Here is a 24,397-nt window from a genome sequence, read left to right on the forward strand (position 1 = left end):
AGAAAAGCAAACAAAATGAATTAGAAATATTAGATGGACACATCTAATAAAGGAATGATATCCAAAATATACAAAGAGCTCTGAAAAAAAAAACCAAAATATACAAAGAGCTCTAAGAAAACAAACAACCTAAATAAAAATGTGCAACAGACCTTAAAAGATACTTCACCAAAGAAGATATACACATGGCAAATAAGCATATGAAAGTATTCTCTACCTCATATGCCATCAGGGAAATGCAAATTAAAACAGCAACGAGATACCAGCATATATCTATTAAAGCGGCCAAAACTCAGCAGAACACTGACAACACCCAAGTTTGGTGAAATGTGAAACAATAGGAATTCTCACAATTTTGGTGAGAATGCAAAATGTTATAGCCACTTTGGAAGACAATTTAGTGTTTCTGTACAACAGATTCTTAATGTGATGGTCCAGAAATTATGTTCCTTGGTATTTACCCAAAGGAGTTGAAAACTTCTGTCCACCCAATATACAGATGTTTACAGCAGCTTTATTTATAGTTGCCAAAACTTAGAATCAACCAAGATGGCCTTTCATAGATGAGTGGATAAATAAGCTGTGGTATACTCAGACTATTAAATATCACCCAGTGCTAAAAAGAAATGAACTGTAAAGCTATGAAAAGACATAGTGAAACTTTAAAAAATGTACATTACAAAATAAAAGAAGCCAATCTGAAACGACTATATATTGTTTTATTCCAAATATGTAGCAGTTTGGAAAAGGTAAAAACTATCACGAAAAGATCATTGGTTATCAGTGTTAGGGGATGGGGAGAGATAAATAAGTGGAGCGCTAGGGTTCTTAGGGCAGTGACATAGTCCCTGGGATTCCATAATGGTGGATACATGTCATTACACATTGTCCAAACCCATAAAATGTACAATATAAAGAGTAAACTATAAGGTAAACAATGAATTTGGATTATTATAATGTGTTGATACAGGTTCATCAACTGTAACAAACATACCATTCTGATAATGGGGCAGTTGTGTATGTGTCTATGAGAAATATCTGTATTCTCAATTTGGCTTTGAACCTAAAATTGCTCTTAAAAATTAAAATATGAAAGGGAATAAATAACAAGAATAACTTTGTAGGGGAGATGCATTTTAATCCAATCTTCAGTTATCACCAGTAAGGGGACATGATGAAATCTTGTACCATCTGATAGGATGGTACATCCTTTCTATGATCTCCTGCCAAAGATGCATAGCCTAAATCCAATCAGGAGAAAATATCAAACAAACCCAAGCTGAAGGACATTTTACAAAGTAACTGGTCTGTATTTTTCAAAGGTGTCAAAGTCATGAGGTCAAAGATCGAGAGCTATGTCAGAAGACAGAAGGAAACCAAAAAAGCATGACAACTAAATGCAATGTAGAACTGTGAACTGCATCATTTTGTTTTAAAGGATGTTACTGGGACAACTGGCAAAATTTGAGTGGGACCTGAGGTAGATGTTTGTAATGTAGTAGTGTTAATCACAACACAACCACTAAAATAAGGAAACTGTGTAAGACAATGCTTTTGTTTGAAAAAAAAAAAAAAGAACTGCTAAATTTTTGAATGTGGAATAAAAAGATTTTGAAAGAAAAAAAAGGAAAAGAACAAAAGAAGTTGTTTCCAAGAAGAAAATCAGGGAGAAATTTTAGATAAAACAAATAAATACATTAACTCTGTAAAAGTAATCAAATCAATCAGATGTATAAATACATATTCAAATGACTAAATACAATATATACTGGTAAAAGTAGAGAAATTGCTTGGAAAAACTCATGTTGAAAACGATTTAAAATGCTGGAGAGAATATAAACAGTAGTTCAGTAAAAGAAATGAAGACAAGATGTAGCAACAAAATCTAATGGAAAGTAGAAACCTAGATCAATTAGTAGAACAACAGATCACAAAGCTCTTTTCTCTATGAGAATATGTTTATACATGAAAACTCACTTTTCAGTTTTGTGGCCCACCTTGGGTAACAGGCACACCATTCAAGGCCAAAGACATAGATATAACATGCAAAAAACAAACAGTTATGAACAGCTGCTCATGCTTTGGAACTGGAGAGATATTTATCTTAAATGAAGCTCTAGGAATAAAGGAAAGTCAATGCATAAATAGTAAAGGTGAAGATAAAACAACTGACCATGAGAAGCTTTGACTACAGGCTGGTCCTCACCAATATTCTGAGCCAGATTAAAAATACGCAAGTAAGCCAGAGAACTCAGAGTAAAAACTTCAAAGCACTCAGACTAAAGTAATTTAGTTATCTTCAAAGGGGAGGCAGACTGTCAGCTGACTTCTCAATAGCAACAATTCATTAATAATGCAGGAGACAGAAAAAATGTTACCTGAAGTGGTTGCCATTCTCAAAATCTATACCCACAAAAACTGACTTGTTAGCACAAGGCCAGAAAAGTATCATCAGATAAACAAAGCTGAAGATATCATCACCACTGTTTGTATTAATACATATTAGGGCAACTGATTCCTAAATGAATGTCTGAGATCTAAGAAGAAACAGTGAAGAGAATGCAAAATACATAAATCTAAAGCAAAGAAGGAACATAAAAGACAATGATAGTATAATTCACATTGGAGATGGAGAGTACTAACGTGTTCTGTGATACTTGTACAACCAGCCTCTAGTTTACTTACAGAATAAAGAAATTCTTAAAGATATTTTACAACAACAAACAGGAAAGAGTGTGAGAACCTGACAGCATAAAAGATGCTCACCCTCTATCATGTATATGATGAGAAGAATGTAGGTGCTCAAGGAAGTACACATTTATTAAATGATTGAATAAATGGTTATGAATGAGCAGACATAGATATTCACTTAATTGTAAATAGTGCATGCACTCTATTTTACATCATTATTTTTCACAATGGAAATAGTGTTTCCCAGCCACATTTCCATGTGCTTTTATAATCTTTATATTTGTTAAGACTTGTTCAAACCTATATGGTGCTGAGATATCTTAATCACTTAGTCATTATACAGTCATTGGGGGTTTGGATAGGCTCCCATATGTTGTTTTGTAAATAGCATTTCTGTAAACATTTTTATTTTTTATTTTTTGGAATTAATAATTTATAAATTATGCATTTGTCCAGGCTGTGATATGGTGTTGAGAATGACACTTGACCTCTGTGGTCATCAGTATCTCCAAAACCCATAACCAGAGTCCACTCTTGAGAAAAATATCAGGATAACTCAATTGTTAGACATTCTACTGACATTCTACAGACATCCTAAAATACCTGATTAGTACACCTCAAAAATGTCAAAGTCATCAAATCAAAAGAAACATAAGAGCTTCCACAGTCCAGAGGAGCCTAATACAAGATAATCAAATAAAATAGGGTCTCCTCCTAGGATACTGAAAAAGAAAATGGTCATTAGGAAAGACATAATGAAATCTTAATGAAGTATTGAGTGTAGTTAATAATAATGTATACATATTATTTGTTACTTATGACATACTATAGTAATTTAAAATCTTAGCAATAGAAGAATCTGAGTGTGCAGTTAATAGAAATTCTCTACACTTTCACAACTCTTCCGTAAAACTAAAATAGTTTTTAAATAAAACAATATATTTTTAAAAGTCTTTTGGAGACTCCTTCCTGCATTATTTTATTTCTTCCAAGAAAGATTTAATAGCAAAAGTGCAACTTACAGAAACTAAGAAGGAAAGAGAAACTGAGTATCCCTATGAGGGTTAAGGAAAATAAGAGTCCAGGTTTTTTTTACAATAAAACTACTTATCATAGGGTATTTTTAATGAATTCTAGCTAACATTCATGAAAACAATAATTCAATCACACATAAATTATTTAAGGTAATGGAAAATTATAGTATTTCCCATCTCATTTTATGTGATTATCATAACTTTGATATCTAAATATGGTAGGAATAGATCCAAAGAAATTTCACAGGATATCTTAGTTAAAAATACACGATTTATAATAGTAGAATTTAAAAAAAAAAAAAGAGCAAACGGAATACAATAATGGAAAGCTATCATATCAATTCAACAATATCAACAATTCAATAGATATATAAATATATTTGATAGCATTTCATATTCATGTATGACTTAAAAACAAATCATACTGGAACATAAAGCAGTCTTTGGCATAATAAAAATATTTTGCAAAACAACCCTAACAAACTTCACAATTAATAGTAAAATGTTGAACTCTAAAAAAACATCATGAACAAAATAAAGATGCTCCCTTTCATATCATTTATTCAATCTATCATCAGAGGTTTCTTGCAGAAAGACAAAAGAAAAGTTCCTTTCTTCTTTTCTTGATCCTAGTAACACTTCTCCTGCCAGATACTGTTCCACACATTGCTCCTCTATCGAAAGACTCTCTAGAGTTGCTGGCATGTACTTACTCCAATTTTCTCACTTCATTCCTTTTTAATCCATTGCAATAAGAATTCGGAATAACCATATCATCAAAACCATAACACAAGTTCACCTATAATCTCCAAAGTTAGTATTCAAAACTCTCAGCATACTTGATATTCCAGCAACTGTCAACAGTTAAAATATTCTCTCCTCCAAACATTTTCTTCACGTGTATTCTAAGACCCCCCAGGCTCTTAGTGTTCCTTCCGGTTCACGGAATAATCATCTCCATTGTATTGTTGGTTCTTCATCCCTCTCCGCATGTCCTCCTCTACCTCACATTCATCTCAAAGTGGATTTGCCCCTGAAAACAGCCCTATGTTCTGTCTTCTCATTACACTCACTTTCTTGATATCACAGTCCCATTCTGTTAAATATCACCTATAGGCTGATGACTCCTAAGAGGTTCCAGCTTAAAACTCTTTCCTGAACTTATATAAACTCCCCAAACTCCATTTGTTTCAATGCATCTAAAGATAAACATAGTTCTTAGTCCTACTGCTCTGTTACTTCAAGTAAAAGAAAATCCATCTCTCTAGTTGCTTGGGCCAAATTTTTTTGAGTCATACAGAACAGTCCCTAACGCTCCATGTATCACAAACACTGCAGAAATGTCTCTTGTATCAACTTTAAAGCCAGAAGCCAGAATGATATTTTTAAAATGTAACTCATGTAATGACAGTCTTCTGATAAAAATTGTACAAGATCTTCCCATTTCATTCAGGATAAAAGTCAGAATACCTACAGGGTCCTGTCCACCCACGGTTACCTATTGCAGCTGTAACAGATTCCCACAATCTCAGTAGCTCAAAACCACACAAAGTAATTCTCCTATAGATCTGGAAATCAGAAGTTTAAAATCTAGGTGTTGGCAGGGCTCCATTCATACTGGAGTCTTCAGGTACTTTCTCACAGTTTCCAGATTCTGGAGGCTTTTTGCACTCATTGGTTTGCACCACTCCCTCCATGTTCAAAGCTCATCACCCTAACCTCGAATTCCACTGTTACACTTTTTATTTGACTTTGACCCTCTTGCCTCTTTCCATATGATTACACTGGGATCACCTGAATAAAGCAGACTACATTCCCAATTTCAATGTCCTTTATCTCATTATAGCTGCGTAGCGTTGTTTTGCTATTTAAAATAACATATTCACAAATTTTGACAATTAAGATGTGGATATCTTTGGGGGCCATTGTTCTGTCTACCATCCTCTACAAGATCTGGGCATCTCATTACTTCTCAGTCTTCCCTTTCCACCACCTGTTTCTAGATTCTTTTGTTCCACACTCACTTTCTTGTCCTCCTCATTGAATATTCACAAGGAACCTCCTGACTGGCATGTTTGCAAGAACTATTTCTTCTTTATGCAAAAATACATAAATAAATATATGTATATGCATATATATATATATATATATATATATATATATATATATCTCCACTGATAACTGCTTAGTTACCTTTTTAACTTCCTTCGAATCCTTTGCTCAGACATCACCTTCTCAGTGAGGAAATACCTGACCACCACCACTTGCTGTGTCTCACCCTCTACCTCACCCCTTGTTTTATCTCTTCTGATAGCTCTTCATCTTTTAACATATTGTCAGAGTAATGTATTTATTATGTTTATTTTAACTTTCCCACATTTCCACTAAAAATATGAGCTTCATGACATAGTGATGTGACCTAGTGAAATAATTAGGTGCCTGCTCCACACCCATTATGGATTTGGGGATGAAGCAATCCCTAGGAAAAGAATAGATGACCTAAATAAATAATTGGTAAAACACTTGAAAAACATTTTCACAGAAATGAAATCTCACTATTATTTAGGAAAATGCAAGTTAAACCACTAGATTTTTTTGGGGGGGATTGTTTTTTAAAAGATTTTTATTTATTTATTTGACAGACAGAGATCACAAGTAGGCAGAGAGGCCTGCAGAAAGAGAGATGGGGAAGCAGGCTCCCCGGAGAGCAGAGAGCCCGATGTGGGGCTTGATCCCAGGACGCTTGGATCATGACCTGAGCTGAAGTCAGAGGCTTTAACCTACTGAGCCACCCAGGCGCCCAAGGTGGGGGTGTTAAATAACAAGTATGTCTAGAGTAATGGAAACTCTCATATACTCTCAGTAGGAGTGTGTATTGGTTAAAATTTAGGAAACTAAGATGGCACCATCTGGAAAAATTGAAGCTAGACACATAGTATATAGATCAGCAACTTTACCCCTAATTATATACTCTAAACTTATTCAATATACATATGTATCAGGATGCATGTTCAGATGTTTAAAGAAGCATTGCTAGTAATATGCAAAGCTAGGAGGAAGGAACAACTTGTAGTTTCATTATTAATAATATATCAGTAAATCCAAACATATTCATATAAAGAGATCCTCTGCATAACAGTATGGGTTAATTTCATAAACCTATATGAGTAAAAGAAGAAAGACACAGAAGAATATATGAACAATGATTATACCTAATTTCAGAAATATTTAAAGCTCTATTATTCGGTTTAGGAATGGCTACATAGAAGTTCAAACTGTAAAGAAATGCAAGGCATTACTGACACTAAATGAAGCTTATAGACGCCTTCATAAGGGAGAAATGGTGTTAATAGAGCCATAGACAGGGTTTCATAAGGCTAGAAGTTTTCCATTTCCATTGACTTATATTTATTCATTAAAGTGTAGATATGTGTTTTATTTAATCTTCTGTATGGATTACATTGAAAAATTTTAAAAAATAAAGGTCAGTTAATAAGAAGAACTTAGAAATAAAAAAAAACCCTATCTTGTCAGTAGAAAAATTGGTAAAATATATAAACACTCATTTCAATAAATGGAAAACACTTTAAACCCATGAAGAAATACTCATCCTTATTTAAAATAAGAGAAAAAATGTTTTCATTCATAAGACTGAAAAAATTTAAAAATGATAATTCAGATATTTCATATGATTGTGGGGAAATAGTTACCATTGTGGTTGGTATGATAAATTGAAACATTATTGGAGAGCAATTTTGCAATACCTACAAATGTTTAAAATTTCTCAAGACTTTGCTTCAACATCTCCACTTTAAGTCATATTCCCAAAGATTTACCTGCAATGTCTAAAATAAGTTCATATTATTACTAAATGATTTTTAAAAAATAACTAAATACCAATCAAAAGGAAAATGATGACTTAAGACACATATACAAGAAAGAATACTATGCTGAAATTGAAGTTTTATTTTTTTAAATGAAGCAAAGCATTATGTACTGAAACTGAGACTTCTCAAGTCATATTTTTAAGTTAAAAAAACCCATAGTATATAAGATTGCATAAAGTACATCACCATTTATGTAAAAACATACATCATACATGTGTGTTTACATAAAATTCTATAATGTTGCTTGAAACATATACCCACTGCCAAAAAGCATCTGGTAAATGAAATTGGTTCTTAGGAAGAGAACTATGGATGTATAAGGATCATGGTTGGAGTCTTAGTTTTAACAGAATACTCTACTTTGCCCTTTAAATTTTATACAAGGTGAATGCATTACCAATTCCATACATAAATTAAATAATAAACACATGACAAAATAAATTTGACATCTCTATGACATAGTAGAAATATCCCTGGGCACCTGGGTGGTTCAGTTGGTTTGGCAGGGTCCTGGGATCCAGGTCCACGTTGGGCTCCCTGCTCAGTGAGGAGTCTGCTTCTCCCTCTCCCTTTGCTCCTCCCCCTGCTTATACTCTCTCTCTCTCAAATAAATAAATAAATAGAATCTTACAATAAGAAAGAAAGAAAAAGGAATATCCCTGTTACATACACAATTGTAGTTTTCTGTTGATATCATTCAGAAAACTCAGCTAACACACTCATCATTGTACTCCTTAAATAAGAATACATTTTTTTTTTTGGCGAGGTAACACACATAATATTAATAACAACAAGAATGGTGTAATGAGGTGTAATAGGGGATAGCATATAGTCTGGAGTCATACTTTCTGGGTTAGAACTTCAGTTCTACAAGTTTCCTGATTGGTGCCCTGAGGCAACTTATTTAGACAATAAGGACATATTTTTCTTACTTGTAAGTGAGAGATAAAAAAAACTACCTGATGTGATTATTAGAATATTAAATAGTCATAAATAAAATAAGTTTTATAATTATCATTATCAGGATATTTTAGGATTTTTCAGATTATTATAAATTATATCATAAAACAATATGTGATAACATTTACACCTTTTTTTTTTTGGTTTCAGAAGTGTGTTAGATATTAGTGGCAAGAAAGGTGGGTTTTTTTAATTGTTTCATTTCTGTTGGTGATTTAAGTGAGAATACTCTTTTTGGTTGGTGATTATGATTATGTGTGATGCTGTCAGTTTCACAGATATTTTCAATTATAACTTTTAAAATTTTTTTAAGATTTAGAGAGAGAGAGAGAGCACAGAGGGAGAGTGAGTGGGAGGAACAGACCCCCTGCTGAGCAGTGATTCCCAATGTGGAACTTGATTCCAGGGCCCAGGGATGGTGACCCAAGCAGAGGGCAGATGCTTAGCCTACTGCCCCTTCAATCCTAACTTTTAATAAGGGAAGTGAGCGTATCTGTTGTGCATATTCACACCCACTCTTTCTGTCCACATCATAATATCTTATCTCCAGCTCTTCCTCATTTCAAAATATATCTCACTCTTCACATATTTTGTCTCGTTGATAATATGCCTATGAGAAACCGGTGTGTTGCCTTCTTCTTTCTAAACCAAGGCTGTCTATCGGACTGCCATTCATCTCAGATTATGAGAGTAACTCTCTCCTCGGTCCACACTGTTTTTAAGTTGCTACACTTGTCTTTTGGTTGTTTTTGCTTTACACAACAAGATTAGTCACCTGTTCCTTGGAGCTTTTTCTCTCCTTTGGCCTTTATAATAATCCTAGTCTTACCTCTCTTCCCCACCATCCAGCTTCTCCTCCTCTGCCTGTACCTCTATGTTACTTTATTTCTTAACAAAAGTCATGTCCTTGATCTTTATTTTATCTCTTTATTGTTTCCCTTCAATTTGACCATCAAGGATGCAGAAGCTTGGGTCATTCACAACTCACAACTCTATCCTTCTGCTCTGCTAGACTCTGAATAGTCAAACACATATGTACAAACTAAATTTGGTGCTAGATTTGATGCAGGTTTGTGACAAAATTGGTATCAAGGAAAACTGGAAAACTCAGTGGTCTCAGAGCTTTTTGGGGGCACTTGGAAGACACAACACTGAACTCAGAAGTTCACTGATGGAATTTATGCTAAACAGCAGCCAAAATGGGATATGTTCCTTGAGAAAAATGTCTATAATAGTACATGTTCTTACTTGGTAGAATTTCCTACTTGGTAAAATAATTTTAGTACTGGGCTGAGAGTTAACATCTTAATTTAAAATTCTAAATTTAATAGTTTTATATAATCTATAGACACATAAAGTATGGTTTAGCATGTGAAGTTAAAGAATTTTACCTAAAGAGGGAATCTGAAATTTACATAAAATACCCTTTGCCTATTAAAGATTAGGGTTCTAAAGAGAGAACCAAAGGTGTATATATCATATCATATCCCAGCAAATTACTCCTCCCTTTTCTCTTTCTTTTTTTTTTTTTTTTAAGATTTACTTATTTATTTCAAAGCTAGAGAGAGAGGGAGAGAGAGAGTGCACATGTTGGAGGGCGGCAGAGGGAGAGAGGCAGACCCTTGCTGAGCCATAGTCCCACACACACGTGGCTTGACCAGGGACCCCAAGCTCATAACCAGAGCTGAAATGCAGAGTCAGATCCTTAACTAACTGAGCCATCCAGGGCCTCTCCTCCCTTTTCTAAATTTAGTCTCTCTACATGGAAACTTAACTGTTCATACTGTTCTTTATTTTAGCTTTTAGTCACAATTATGAGAAGCCATGGAACAGTTACCCAATTAACATCACAATAATAATAATGGCATTAGTAGTAATAATAAAACAAAATATTAAAGTTAAATAACATTCTTCAATAAAATGAATGTAAAAATGTAACTATAGTATGTGAAAATTTAAGAATTCAGTTCAGAAAATTTATTAAAGTGTCCCTTCCTTTTCATGCTTTAATAAGAAGCAACTGAGAATTTGAGGATGTGAACGTATACCCGAGTATGAGACACTGATGAGCAAACATTAACATACCATCCCACTTTTTCATTTTCTCTACTGAAAAGAACATTATTCTTCAGTACAATGGGGACAAAATTTAATTGAATATATAATTATGTATTGTCTCCAAGAAAGAAAATGAAAGGGCTTTGGTAGAAATTCATAATACCATAATAATAATTTCCCATGCTTCATGACCATTACACACGCACCTGCTACTTATAAATTACATTGAGATACTTTCTGCTGAGCAGATTTATGTGAGATTTAATACATGTTTTCATCTACAGAGATTTCTCTCGTGTTTTTGCTAAAAGTAATCGACTCAATTCTCATATAATCTTCATTATAAAATAATTATGTTTCTTAAAAGTTTATATTTGAAAAATTACAGGTCAAATTGTAATTTAAATTTTTATTTGAATTTGACTATTTTTATATAATAGGTAAAGTTTTTCAAAATTTATTTGACAGGCAAATTTTTAGTCATTCTGTATTATCAGTCTATTATTGTTTTGAATAATATCTAATTGTATCTACTTCTAAGTATTACTAGACTTCACGAATTCATTGGCCTAACATCACAGAAAAAAAAAGATTTAGAAAATAAATCCATAATTATCTTTTATCTAAAACATATACTAATAAAAGTTAGTTCAAGAGATATAACATAGGGAGGTAGATTTTAAAAGATGCTATGTGACTAGCTGAAGAAACAGGAAGAGAAGCAGCAGCTTCTGTGGGAAGGGATTAATAAAATGGTGAACATGAGACAGGAATATACAAAAGGAAGGTTGTGGTGGGGGAGAAGAGATCACAACATTCATAGCATTTCGGGGTTAGTAACTCAAATGGGAAAAAAAGTAGAATGGGAGGGTAGATTTCCCACAAATCCCTCGAGGACAGTATGAGCAGCAGAGTGTGGTAACATGTGTTTAGGTGGTGGGTGTGTCTGTGTAAGTGTGTGTGTGTGTTGTTTTATGAAGGTTATAAAATGAAGTCATGACATGTTTACATGAGTAACCTTGATATTTGATAACACGTCATGTAAATAACTTCATGGGAGAGTGTAGTAAAAATATGTTTTCACTACTATCAGTAAGAACTTATAAATGAAAGGATGATTATGGTTATTTATATATGAGTATCTCACACTTAATTCTATTTATCTTGTTCTTTCTTTTTTAACATTTGACACTTGACATTTTGCTATTTTTGCTATATTTTGAAACTGCTAAAAGGGATCCTTTTTCCTATTATTTTAAATGGGAAAAACAATAGCAACAGAATACTCACACATGGCACCTAAACTCAAAACCAGTTTCCTAAAAAGTAACCAAAGACCTGTATAATAAGAATAACAAGCTATAATGTTAATATGTAAAATACTTAAACCTGTATTACCTAATCATCTGAAGGTTAATATGAATGAACATAGCTTCTCTGTGTGTTTATAAATCTTGAATATACATTCTTTTTGACAGCCTTTGTCATCTTTAAACCATCTATGTGTGATTTTGAAGTTTTATCTTCAATGCAAGTGTATCTGGAATGCAACTCAATACCTTCCTAAATATTGCTTTGTTAATATACTGAGCTTTGACAATGTAAGCATATTTTCCTTATATAACTGCTGGCTGAAACATCATTGTATTGAGAGATATAAATATTGTATGCATTTTGAGAATTAAAAACCAAGAGGTGGTCTGCCTGGAAAACATTATCAATGTTTTGCAGGGCATGCCTCTATTTAAAAATACTTTTATTGCTTCTTGCTTGAGGAGTAGTATAAAAAGGTCTTAAAAACTCCACTGCATTTTTGTTTCATTTCGTGGTCTTTATGTATCAGAGAAATAATGTCTCTATTCATCCAAAAGTCCAAATGTGTCTTCGTCAGGAAGGTCTATAGCCATGTCATCTAAAGGAGTCTATGCCAATGTCTATCAACTCATCCTGATTAATTTTCTTCCAGATCTTTTTCTGTTTAAAATTACTACTATTTGTTTTATGCCTCATTCTTTCAATGGCTGCAATTAATAAGGTCCAAATAGAAAAGAACTGTCTACCAACACTCCTCCAGCCCCCATCCCACACTAAAATCAGGTATATATATATATATATATATATATATGACAGTTAAACAGTTTTCTGTTGTTGTTTTTGTTTGTTTTTAATATAAGGTCTTTTTGGTCATGTTTAAATTTAAAAAAGGAGTCACCTGAAATTTTTAGTTTCAAGAACAATATCATTACAGTTATTAGAATATCCAACTCTCTGAAGAGAACATTCAATCCATTAAAATGTTTGCAATTCTCTGAACTCCTATGTAGCATTAAGTTTTTCCACATACTCAATTCAGATCTGTTCACCCCAGAAAGACTGCAGTGGGGAGGGTGGGGCAGCTTCTTGTCTCTATCCTAGTCCCTACTACTCTATCTCCATTTTAACCAGGTTTGACTCATTTGTAAGTATATGGCAAAAGGAACATGGTCCGATATGGTGGGCACAGTTGGCATTTCTGGTATTCTGTTTAAAGTTGGGTTATTCTTTCGTGGATTACATTTTTTCAGTTTTTGGAAGATCTCTCTTCTAGAAATTTCCAGTGATCAATTTTTATGAGGCATTGTACAAAAAAATAAACAGATAAACAAAAAAAAATAGAAGTATATACCTCGATTCTCCAATCTCAACTTTTAATAACATTGATTTATGTCATGTAAATCCCAAAACTGTTTTATTTCCACTTTACTTACAAGTCCTGCAGACATAGAACATGGCGATATTTGGTACTAATTTTTCTGTTCTTGGCTTTTGGGTTCTTTGCTTTATTAGAGATTAAAAGACCCCATAAAATGCTGTCAGCTTTATTATTTTCTCTTCTCTGAAAGACGGATACTTGGTGAGCAGAGAAATCTTATTTTTGCCATCATGTACTCAGTAACAGAGTAGGAGTACATGAGAAGTATGCCTTCTACACATTTATTGAAATAATGAATGCATACTTTATCCCTAGTAGGTTTGTGGAGCCCACAAGTCTATGGAGAAGAATGATCAAGAAGCTGGAGCCAAATGTGTGCCTAAGGATTAGATAGGACATGAAGGAGAGGAGACCATGAAAGAAATCTAAGTTTCACAAAGCAAATACTCATGGCAACTCTGGAAGGAAGAAATAAAATTATAACTGAGAGTAGGTCCAGAAGCAGGAACCCAGAAAGAACTAAAATAAAAATTGAGCTGTTTAGGAAAATGTAAATGACTGGCAAACTAGGACAGGATTTCTCCATCTTGTCACTATTTACGTTTCAAACTAGAAAATTCTATGGAGGTCTGTCCTGTGCATTGAAGGATTTTTCAGCAGTAACCTTGGATTCTGCCAACTAGATGCCAGTCACACCCTCCTCACCTGCCACCACCTGGTTGTTTTCATTAAATCAAGAAATGTAGGCAGTTACTCTAATTACTTTTAAAGTATTATTGTGTTTTCACTTCCGGGAGTGAATTGCCTTACTAACTATGCTGACTCAGAATCAGGTTTATTGTTACCAAGTACGTTATTAAATTTTTGGTGTTTGGGGATTTTTCTCTGTATCTGGTTTTGATTAAAAATCTAATTTTAACATGCTCTTCTCCATTTAAGAATAATTATATAAAATGCAGACAAAATTTTTGCAGTAAATAAAATTAGTATTTCTCTTAAAACTATATATCTGTTACAGCTTAAAGTAAATTCAAGAGTATCTAGTTTAATGTCATTATTTATTTTATTTGAATATTTAAAAACTAGAGATTCAAAATTATTTGTCCAGAGCAACTGAATCAGACCATAAGAAGCTGTGATTATAAGTTGTGCTTAAACTAATAAAAATAATTTATAATCACAATGTTTTTCAAATATTAAGTTGGAAAACAGCAATACAACTATAGAAGGTTGCAAAATGAAAGCAATATAGTACACGAAGTAGATTACTTGAAGTTCAAGTTTTAAACCCCTTGCTATGGAAGGTAAAGACAATTTTGTGATTATCTCACTGAAAATAAAAAGTAAAAATACTTACAACAAATATATTTTGGTTTAAAGTGCATTTGACTGAATGATGTAGAAGAAAATTTTGATCATTGAAAGCTGAACGATGAAATGCTTTGAGTTCATTTTTGGATTTGGTTGGCTTGGTTTCTTAATCACTCTGAGACAAACAGTGGTAGAAATGAAGTTACATCTCAGTTCCTCTGACTGTTGGTTACATGCTTTTCCTAAGCTTCCCTCTGCTTTTACCCAGAGAGAAACAATTGGTTTTTCCCTGTTTTAACCCCTTAAGTAGTAATGGGCTTTTATATGAGAAATTATATGCCATCCATTCTTTATAGGATTTGGTTGTCAAATTGTATAATATATATTTTTTAAGATTACTTATTTATTTGACAGAGAGAAAGAAAGTGTGTGCACAAACAGGGGGAGTAGGAGAGGGAGAAGCAGGATCCCTGTTGTGCAGGGATCCTGATGTGGCTTGATCCCAGGACCCTGGGATCATGACCTACCTGAGCCTGAGCCAAAGGCAGATGCTTAACTGACTGAGCCACCCAGGTGCCCCAGATTGTTTAGTATTTAAAAAAATGTTCTTTCTTTTCACATATGTGCTTTCAGTCTTGTCTTCACTCCATCAGTATAATTCTTCTCTCTTCTTATTCTGAGTTCCTCAAATATTCCCCACTACAATGGGGTGTCTATCGTCTTCCCATATGTCAAATAATTAGAACATGCATTACTACTACATCTAAACTAACCTAGTTAGACACTGAATCACTTTAGCATTAGTATTACATTCCTACTTTAAAGGTAGTAAAAACTGGCAGTGAAATTTCTGAAAGAAAGAATGAATATATAATAAATATATTATAAGTACTGTTAGAAAGAATATTTAGGGGAATTGAATTTTTTATATTCATTTTAATGTATGTTTATTATAGTATTGTACATTGCCTTTTTGACATATACAGATCTGTATGTTTATATCTAAATTAAGGTCTTTAACTTGCTTTTATCAAGCAGAGCAAGGAAGAATAAAATTTGGGTTGTGTATCAAGATGCATATATCTCAAGTATTTACCAGCTTTAATTGCCCACAGGGACTTAAATTCTAGACTAGTTTTCCCCAACGAAGAGCCAAGTAGTACCATATGATCCTGGGAATTCAATTCAGTGCAACTCAGATCAATTCAACCAACTAAATATTAAGCTCTACTCAAAGAGCTAGAGAGAAAGTGAAGTATGAAGCAAAGGTCTTTGATCTCAAGGTGTTGACATTCTTCTGGGAGAGAAGAAATGAAAGGACATAAGTCACCTGACTGTCATGTGAGAGTGTATAATGTAATGGTAATTTATCAACACTTACTAAATCCTCATGAAAATGAACTGGATGATGGAAAACACATGCAAATATGCCAAGTAAGTCCTATGTTCATGAAGAACCAAAGGAAACTATTTACTTTATAGCTTCTTTGGTCTAGATTTATGTTACTACGTTTTCACATTATTGTTTTCATAAACTTAAAGTTGCCTATCATAGCAACCATAAAATGTACCTTAGCCCTCTCATTTTAGGCATCCTGTCAGATGGGACCTGTGATAAGTCTGGCTATGATGGCCTTTCTCATAAGATTGTCACATTGCTGGTGCTTTTCCTTCTCCTTCTAGTTAACGTAACATTTAACATTTAATGTCATCTTTGTCATATTGCCAGACATTTAAAAAGGACTGAAATAATTAGAACATGAAAAAACATATTCAAGTGTTTTAAAATCAATGAAAAATACTTTCAAAATTGTTTTTAAAAATAGTTTAAAAGTAGTTTTTCTTAGAGGATAAAAACTTTTAGCACAATTTTAATTATTTGAACAAAGCCATTAAAGTTTAGGTTAATACAAAGTTCTTCTTCATGGTAATAGATCATACTTTTACAGTGTTAATAAATGATGTGTTAACATGTGACTGTATTTGATTTCATTTTGCTAGTGTATTTTTCTGTTTTCTTTGATATATTTTCATATGGTCCATAAAAGTAACCATGACTATGGACATGAATTCTTTCTTAAGACATTATCTAACTTCTAGGACATTCAGAGAGAGCCAAAAAAGAAAACTGAAAATGAATACAATGTAGTATATAGAAGCATCCATTGTTATTTTTCATTCCACTCCCGACCACAACTAATTTTCCTCACTAATTTTTATAATTGAATAAGATGAAAACTTGTCTCTGTGCACATATCACAATAGGTAAGCTACTTCTACCTGCTTGTCTTCTACTTATTTTTCCTTTATATAAATGTGCCCATAGTGACACTTGAGAAAAAAAAATAATACTCATATCTGAAATAAGTTTCCTTATAAAAAAGCTATTTTGGGGGGCATTGGTCATACTTTTAATGACATTTGCTTTTTCATTCTGTAGAATATTAAACAATTCCTAAATGTCTTTTCTTCCTCGCTGAAATCAAGAGAAGTGTGAAATATAGTCATTTTAAATGGCTACATCGACATATAGTTTTCTCACTATCATTGATATCTAACTACAAATTCTAAAAGTGCAATTTTTAGTACTTCTTTAGTCCATAAGGAAATGGACAGAATTAATTCTAGCATGCTATATTTATGTATCCTCTAGTTTCTCAGATTATAATTTCTATTCTATAAACAATAATTGAGGATTAGAGAATCAAATTCATGAGAATGATGATTTTAAAACCCTCAAATTTTCCTAAGACACAATAAAAAAAGAATTTAAATATTTGCCATTTCAATGCAGACTTACCTTGCCCACATATTGATAATCAGATCCTGTATATTCCTCCAGTAAGAAAAATTGATTCCACATCCAACCACGTTTTTGACGATGCAGAATTTTGCCATCACTCCTAGGCACCCGTGCACCTAAAATTCTTTTCTGGGGCACAGGAGTCCTTCTGAACATTATCTCTGGAGAACAGAAATGTGGCAGGCATACCCAGAGTAGAAATAGTACCAAAAATTGATATATTGTCATAGTTCACTTCTTGAAAACTTCCAACGTGGATGAAGAGAAAGCAGTCTTATTTTATTGGGTTGAATTTTACTGTGTTTCAACTGGTTTCCAACATCTCATCAACGTTTTGGACATGTTTCCAAAAGCTTCAAACAAACAAACAAATAAAAAAAGTCAGTGGACAACATTTTGAATGTTACCTGTCACTTCAACCTTAAAGTGATAAAGATTAACTAATAGCAACCAAAATATTTACTTTCCCTCTTTTATATAAAATACTGAGTAGTTTTTGGGAGATGTTACTTGTCTTGTATCATCTTAAATTTAAGAAAAGATAACGGTAAATAACTTCTTTCAAGCAAATTCTAAGGAAGGGACATATTAGGCTTTCATTTATTTTGTCTTTTGTCATAACTGTTTTCAGGAATTATAATACCAATATAAAGTGGAGATGTCGTTAATTTTGCATGCCAATTTTTTCAGAGTAACTTTACATAAATTAAAACACTGAAAACAAAATAGTGACTTAAAAAACTATAGAAAACATGCATCTGTTGTGCAATGCAAGGGTATTTAAATTTTTATATATTTATTTATTTATTTATTTTAGACAGGGGTGAGGGAGAAAGTTTGGAAGTAGAGGTAGGGGCATGTGATTTTATTTGGTTTTATTTTGCTACTGTATTTCTATTTCCTGCCTCCTTCAGGAATTTCTTGAAACCTCCTGTCATATTCCATACACAGAAATATACTACAAGTGCTTTATTTATTGATTGGGGATATATTCTGTCTCCCTGCTATAATCACATGGGTTGTTTTGCTACTGTAATAAGTGTCTTCAACAGACTCTTGCACAAAGATGATCAATAAACATTTGAATTGAATGAATGAATACACTGTAAGTTGACTCAAAAATATAAGTACCATCCCCTTTTCTAAATGGCTATACCTCTATATTATGTGTGGAAACACACATTTTGAAATCATAGTTATTTTATTCTTCATTTACATTATTGCCAATCCTAACATTATTATTTTTATTTCAAAATCTTCTCTATAGATTGTTTTTGTTTGTTTTCTGTTAGGCATGAATTTTATTTCAGCACATGATAAAATATTTGTTATAAAAAAGTGATTTGGGGACCAAAAGGCTTGAATTCCTCTTCTCTAACATGGCAACATATTCTAAGGATCCAGAATAGGCACTGACATTTATGCTCTCATCCACGATGATCTGTAAGCAATCTGTTTACTTTTTTTGGTTTTGTTTTATTAAGAAGATTTAAAGGTTAATGCAAACATGCTTTTACAAATAAGATAAATGGTGAAGTAGTATTTCCCTTGAGTGTATTAAATGACAGTGGAGCTCTTGACAGCATGGGGAACATTCGACAGGACAGATGTAAACTATTAAAGCAACGACATGTCATGCTACACTTTGAGTATAGAAATTATCTGACACATAAAATGATTTTACATTATGAAGCACTGACTTTACAGAAACTTAAATTGATTGGATTCTAAGTAAGAGGAACATTTACCAAAGCAATGTCTGTTTTTTTATATAATGGGGCACGATAGGTGGTATTCTCCAGAAACATACACTGCTCCTAAGAGTTGGAAGAAAGTGTGTCATTCAGACTACCTACACTTTTCTGTCAAAGCTTTAACATTTATTGAGGCAACAATCATTCTCATCTCTCTTTTATTCATTAAAAAAAAATCTCAACAACTATACGATATACTGGTGAACATTCTTAATGCAATTATAACATTATCTATAATTTTAAAAGCTTAAGCACCAATATTTTGGGGAAGGAGTAGGTGGAGAGGCTACCTATAAAAGCTGTGGGTAAATAATTGGAGTTCCACATAGGAATGGGATCTTTTTTTTTTTCATCATTGCTCTAGTTTCTATCTTTGAATGCCTGAAGGGTCTATCATGAAATGCATTATTTAATACTGATTTAATATCATTAAAATATGTTTAAAATATATTATACATAAATATCATTTGATAAAGCCATTTCAAACAATAACAAGATTAAGTAAAATTTTAAAAAACAACAGTTTTTAATTTTGATTATTTTGATTTATGAACTTTTTTTCTTCAGTACATTGGGCTTTGGGTCCCCTATCTAAAATTTTTGCCTAACTTACGGTCAAGAAAATTTATCTCTTATGTTCTCTTTTCAAAGTTTTATAGTCTTAGTTGCTACATTTAAGTCTATGATCCAACTTAAATCAAGTTTTGTATATGGTGTGAGATATGAATTGAAGTTCTTCGTTTGGTTTATGAATATCCAGTTACTGGAGGCTCCATTTGTTGAAAAGTCCATTCTTTCTCCACTGAATCGCCTCTGTGGTTTAGTCAAAAATCAGTATGTCTACGTAGGTGTGGGTCTATTTTTAGGCTTTCTAGTTCATTACATTCATCTATTTGCCCAACTTTATATCAATAGCATACTATTCTTGATTACTGTAATTTGTTTTTTTAAAGATTTTATTTATTTATCTGTGAGAGAGAGCACAAGCAGGGGAAGTAGCTGAGGGAGAGGGAGAAGCTGATGGGGCCCTGGGATCATGACCTGAGCCTAAAAACTCAACTGACTGAGCCACACAGATTACTGTAATTTATAAATCTTGAAATCAGATAATGTTAGTGCTTCAAATTTGCCCCTCTTTTAATGTGTGTGTGTGTGTGTGTGTGTGTGTGTGTGTGTACTTGTTATTTTAGTTGTTTTGCCTTTTATATTTAAATTTTGTAATTACCTGAGGGCACCTGGGTGGCTCAGTCAGTTAAACAGTTGAACGTCTGTCTTTGGCTTGGGTTATCATCTTGGGGTCCTGGGATCAAGCCCCACTCTGGGCTCCCTGCTCACCAGAAGTCTGCTTCTCCCTCACCCTCTGCCCATGCCCGTACTCATGCTCTCTCTCTTGCAACTAAATAAATAAAATCTTTAAAAAATCATAATTACCTTGAAATTTTTATATAAAAGCCTGTGGGGATTTTGATGGGGATTGCATTGAATCTTTAGATGAATTTGGGGAAAACAGACATCATAGCAACATGATTCTTCTGACCTATAAACCCTGTATATCTCTATATTGATGAGTTCATCTCAGTAATGTTTTCTAGATTTCAGTATACAAATATTGCTCATTTTTTGTGAAATATAACACTAATATTTTCATGTTTTTGTTGCTATATTATTTTTATTTTTAAACCACTTTCTTGAGGTATGACTGAGATGCAAAAAGTTGTACATGTTTAACATATACAACGTGATGAGGTTGAACATGATAAAATTCATTATTTAATACTGATTTAAGATCATTAAAATATGTCTAAAATATATTTTAGGGGGGAAAAGCCAGAAATATTTAATAACAGATTGCAAATCATAATTGACTATAGGTATATCTAGAATATACGAAGAATGCTCAAAATCCAAGAATAAAAGCACAAAGCCCAATAAATAAATGGGGAAAAAAGCTAAGCTGATACTTTACCTAAAAACATAAAAAACAAAAAGTACATGAAAATATATCCAACATTGTTCATTATTTAAGAAAAGCAAACTAAAATGATTAACTATTAACAAGTGTTAGTGAGGATGTGGAGAAAGTAGAACTATTCTACACTACTCATGGGAATGTAAAATAGTACAATGTCCTTGGCAGATAAAGTGGTAGGTTGAATAATGGCCCCTCAAAGATATTCACATTCTAATCCCTGGAACCTGTGGAACCTGTGAATATATTACTTTGTAAGGTGAAAGGGACTTTGCAGATGGTAGTAACTGCAAGGTTGTAGAGATTCAGCAGAGTCCTCTGATTATTCAGGTGGGATCGTTGTATCATAAGGATCCTTGTAAGAGGAAGGCGGGAGGATCAGGGTCAAGAGCAGGAGATAAGATCAAAGAAGAGGTCAGTGTCTTGATCAAGAGGGCAGTAGCCAGAATGCAAGAAGCCTAGAAGCTAAAAAAAAAAAAAAAAAGAAACCTGTGGATTCTCCTAAGAGTCTCCAGATGGAGCATAGCCCCTTGGACAACTTAATTTTAGACTTTCACCTCTAGATATGCAATAGATACATCTATGTTGAGGTAAGCCACTCAGTTTGTGCTAAATTGTTACACAGGAATAGGATTGGCAGATTCTTAAATCATAAAAATACATCTACAATATAATCTGGTCTGCCCCCAGATATTTATAAAAGAGGAATGAAAGTATGTGCTCATCTAAAACCTGGGTGGTTCAGGTCAGTTGAGTGTCCGACTTTTGGTTTTGGTTTCGGTCATGACCTCATGGGTTGTGAGATCTAGTCCCCAACCCCCACCCCAGGATGGGCTCCAAGCTCAGTGGGGAGTCCCCTCAAATATTCTCTCCCTCTGCCCCTCCCCCCTCTCAAATAAATAAATAGATCTTTAAAACATTGTATATGAAGGTATATAGAAATTTATGGGTAATAGCAAAAAACCTAGAAACAAACCAAACATTACAGGTGAATGGATAAGCAAATTATAGTATTTCCGTACAAAAGAATGTTACTTAGCAATCAAAAAGAATAATCTTTTTTGTTCCACAAGTAAGGAGCCTGAGGTTACCACTCCAACGTAACAACACAAAGCTGAACAGACTGAAAAATCAACTCTTCTGGATCCGTGAGATCCACAGGAGGACTCTGGGCAAACTCATACTCCTGAGATTGGAGAGACAGACGGATGAATAAAGGAAACAAGACTTAGCAGCAAAGACTCAAGAGCAGAAACCATTTTGGAACCAGTAATTATACAGGAAACCTGAACTGTAACTGACAAATTACTGGAGGCTTACGGCACACAACTCTAAAACTGAAAACCTCCAGGGCCATCTAGGGATGGGGGCGGGTCTCCTCAATATTACGAGATTTACCTGCAGCAGCTTGACCAGTTTCCTACAGTAAAATCTGGGAAAAATCCCCTATGTTTTCAACTGGAGGAGCAGAAAACATTTTGAAATGCCTAGATCATTCTTTTCCTAACAAGGTCTGCCCTCAGGTGAAACTAGTTAACCAGAGCCTAATTTACTGGAGTATTATCAAAGCCTAATTGACCTGGGGGAAGGGAAATATATGGTTCAGTTCTATCTAGTCATCACGTTTCACCTACAGAAGGAAAAAAAATGAGAAATGTTTGTGAAGTTCACAATACAAGGGCATAGGCTCACAGGCTCACTAAGTGAGAGTACTAACCACAGGCTATAGTAGGCTTCCCCTGACCCTGCACGTAACCCATCGCATTACTATAGGACTATTTATAGCAGTTCCATTTCCCCGTATGTGTCCACTTAGGACCAAAAATAATTATAAAGCAGGCAAAAAGGCAAAGAATCACAAACTGAAGGGACATAGCAAGCATCAGAATCAGACATGGCAGAGTTGGAATTTAAAGCAACTATGATTAACATGTTAGGTGTTCTGATGCATGAAGCAGATAGCATACAAGAACAGGTGGGTAATGTAAGCAGAGAGATAGAAATCCTAAGGACTAAAATGAAATAGAAGAGATAAAAAACACTGTACTGCAAATTAAAAAGGACTTTGATAGGCTTATTAGTAGATTGGACATGGTTTAATGTCCAAGGACATTTTTGGTAAAAAAAAAAACAAAAAACAAAAAACAAAAAAAACAACAACAAACAAACAAACAAAAAAAACCCAAACCACCATACAGGTAAGTGATGTTGAGAATGGGAGAGGCTATGAATGTGTGGTGGCAGTGGGTATTTGAAGAATCTCTGTACCTTCATCTTAAATTTCTTAGAAACCTAAAAATACTGTAAGAAAAAAAAAAAAGAACTTATAAACACACACACAAAATAAAAATAGGAAATTATAGGAAACAAACCAACAGTTAATTTGCCCAATGTTAATTCTTCCTAGGTATGTTCTTTGTAGCTACAAGCCCAGTTATTAGCATTTTCAAAATATTGCTCCTTCATTATAGATGCCACAAATAATTACTCTTCCACTAACCTGGTTCAAAATACAGAGCATCTTTGACACTTTCATTAAATCAAGTATAGCTCCAACATGGTCTGTCAATATACACTCTTGCTTTTGTTTTTTCTTCCTGGCTGTCAGCTCTTCCACCCCCATACTATGTGCCAGCACACTATTTAAATAGTTTTTTTAAGATTTTATTTATTTATTTGACACAGAGAGAAATCTCAAGTAGGCAGAGAGGCAGGCAGAGAGGGGTGGGGGGGGGAAGCAGGCTCCCCACAGGCTTCAGTCCCAGGACCCTGAGATCATGACCTGAGCTGAAGGCAGAGGCTTAACCCACTGAGCCTCCCAGGCGCCCTATGCCAACACACTATTTAAATCATCATTATTTCATGCAGAAAGGGTATACTATCAAACTAACAAATTTTCTTAACCTTCATCTTTTTTACTTTGTAATATATCCTACAGGGTGTTAGCTAAATTAATTTTCCAAAACCCACTTCACCAAGACTCAAATCAATTAAAATTTTTAACATGTCTAACTACCGGGAAGATAACATCTGAACTTTACAGTTCATTGTAATGTCTGGAACCAGGTGATATTTTTTTTTTAAAAATATATTACATTATTTCCAATTGTTTATTTCATTTAAAGTCTGACATGTAACTTTTTACATACATAAACTACTCCCTCACTAATACATAATTCCAAATCATGTCTAGATATTTATAGTCTGTTGAATTTCCCTCACTAGTGAATTGTTACAT

At 33.6% G+C, this 24,397-nt stretch overlaps 1 protein-coding gene across 2 annotated transcripts in view; it reads right to left on the reverse strand.

The window, feature by feature from the left end:
• The window catches only part of CDH10 (cadherin 10), a 171,696-nt gene that overhangs the window by 91,100 nt on the left and 56,199 nt on the right, over window positions 1-24,397 (reverse strand). For both annotated transcript variants that reach the window (XM_032861911.1, XM_032861912.1), the window contains exon 2: window positions 17,434-17,789. In XM_032861911.1, coding sequence (XP_032717802.1) covers window positions 17,434-17,664 — 231 coding nt within the window. In that variant the 5' untranslated portion in view covers window positions 17,665-17,789. The remainder of the gene's footprint in view (window positions 1-17,433; window positions 17,790-24,397) is intronic.

The sequence above is a fragment of the Lontra canadensis genome, unplaced genomic scaffold (genome assembly GCF_010015895.1).
Source record: "Lontra canadensis isolate GAN:19392208 unplaced genomic scaffold, GSC_riverotter_1.0 scaffold22, whole genome shotgun sequence".
NCBI lineage: Eukaryota > Metazoa > Chordata > Mammalia > Carnivora > Mustelidae > Lontra > Lontra canadensis.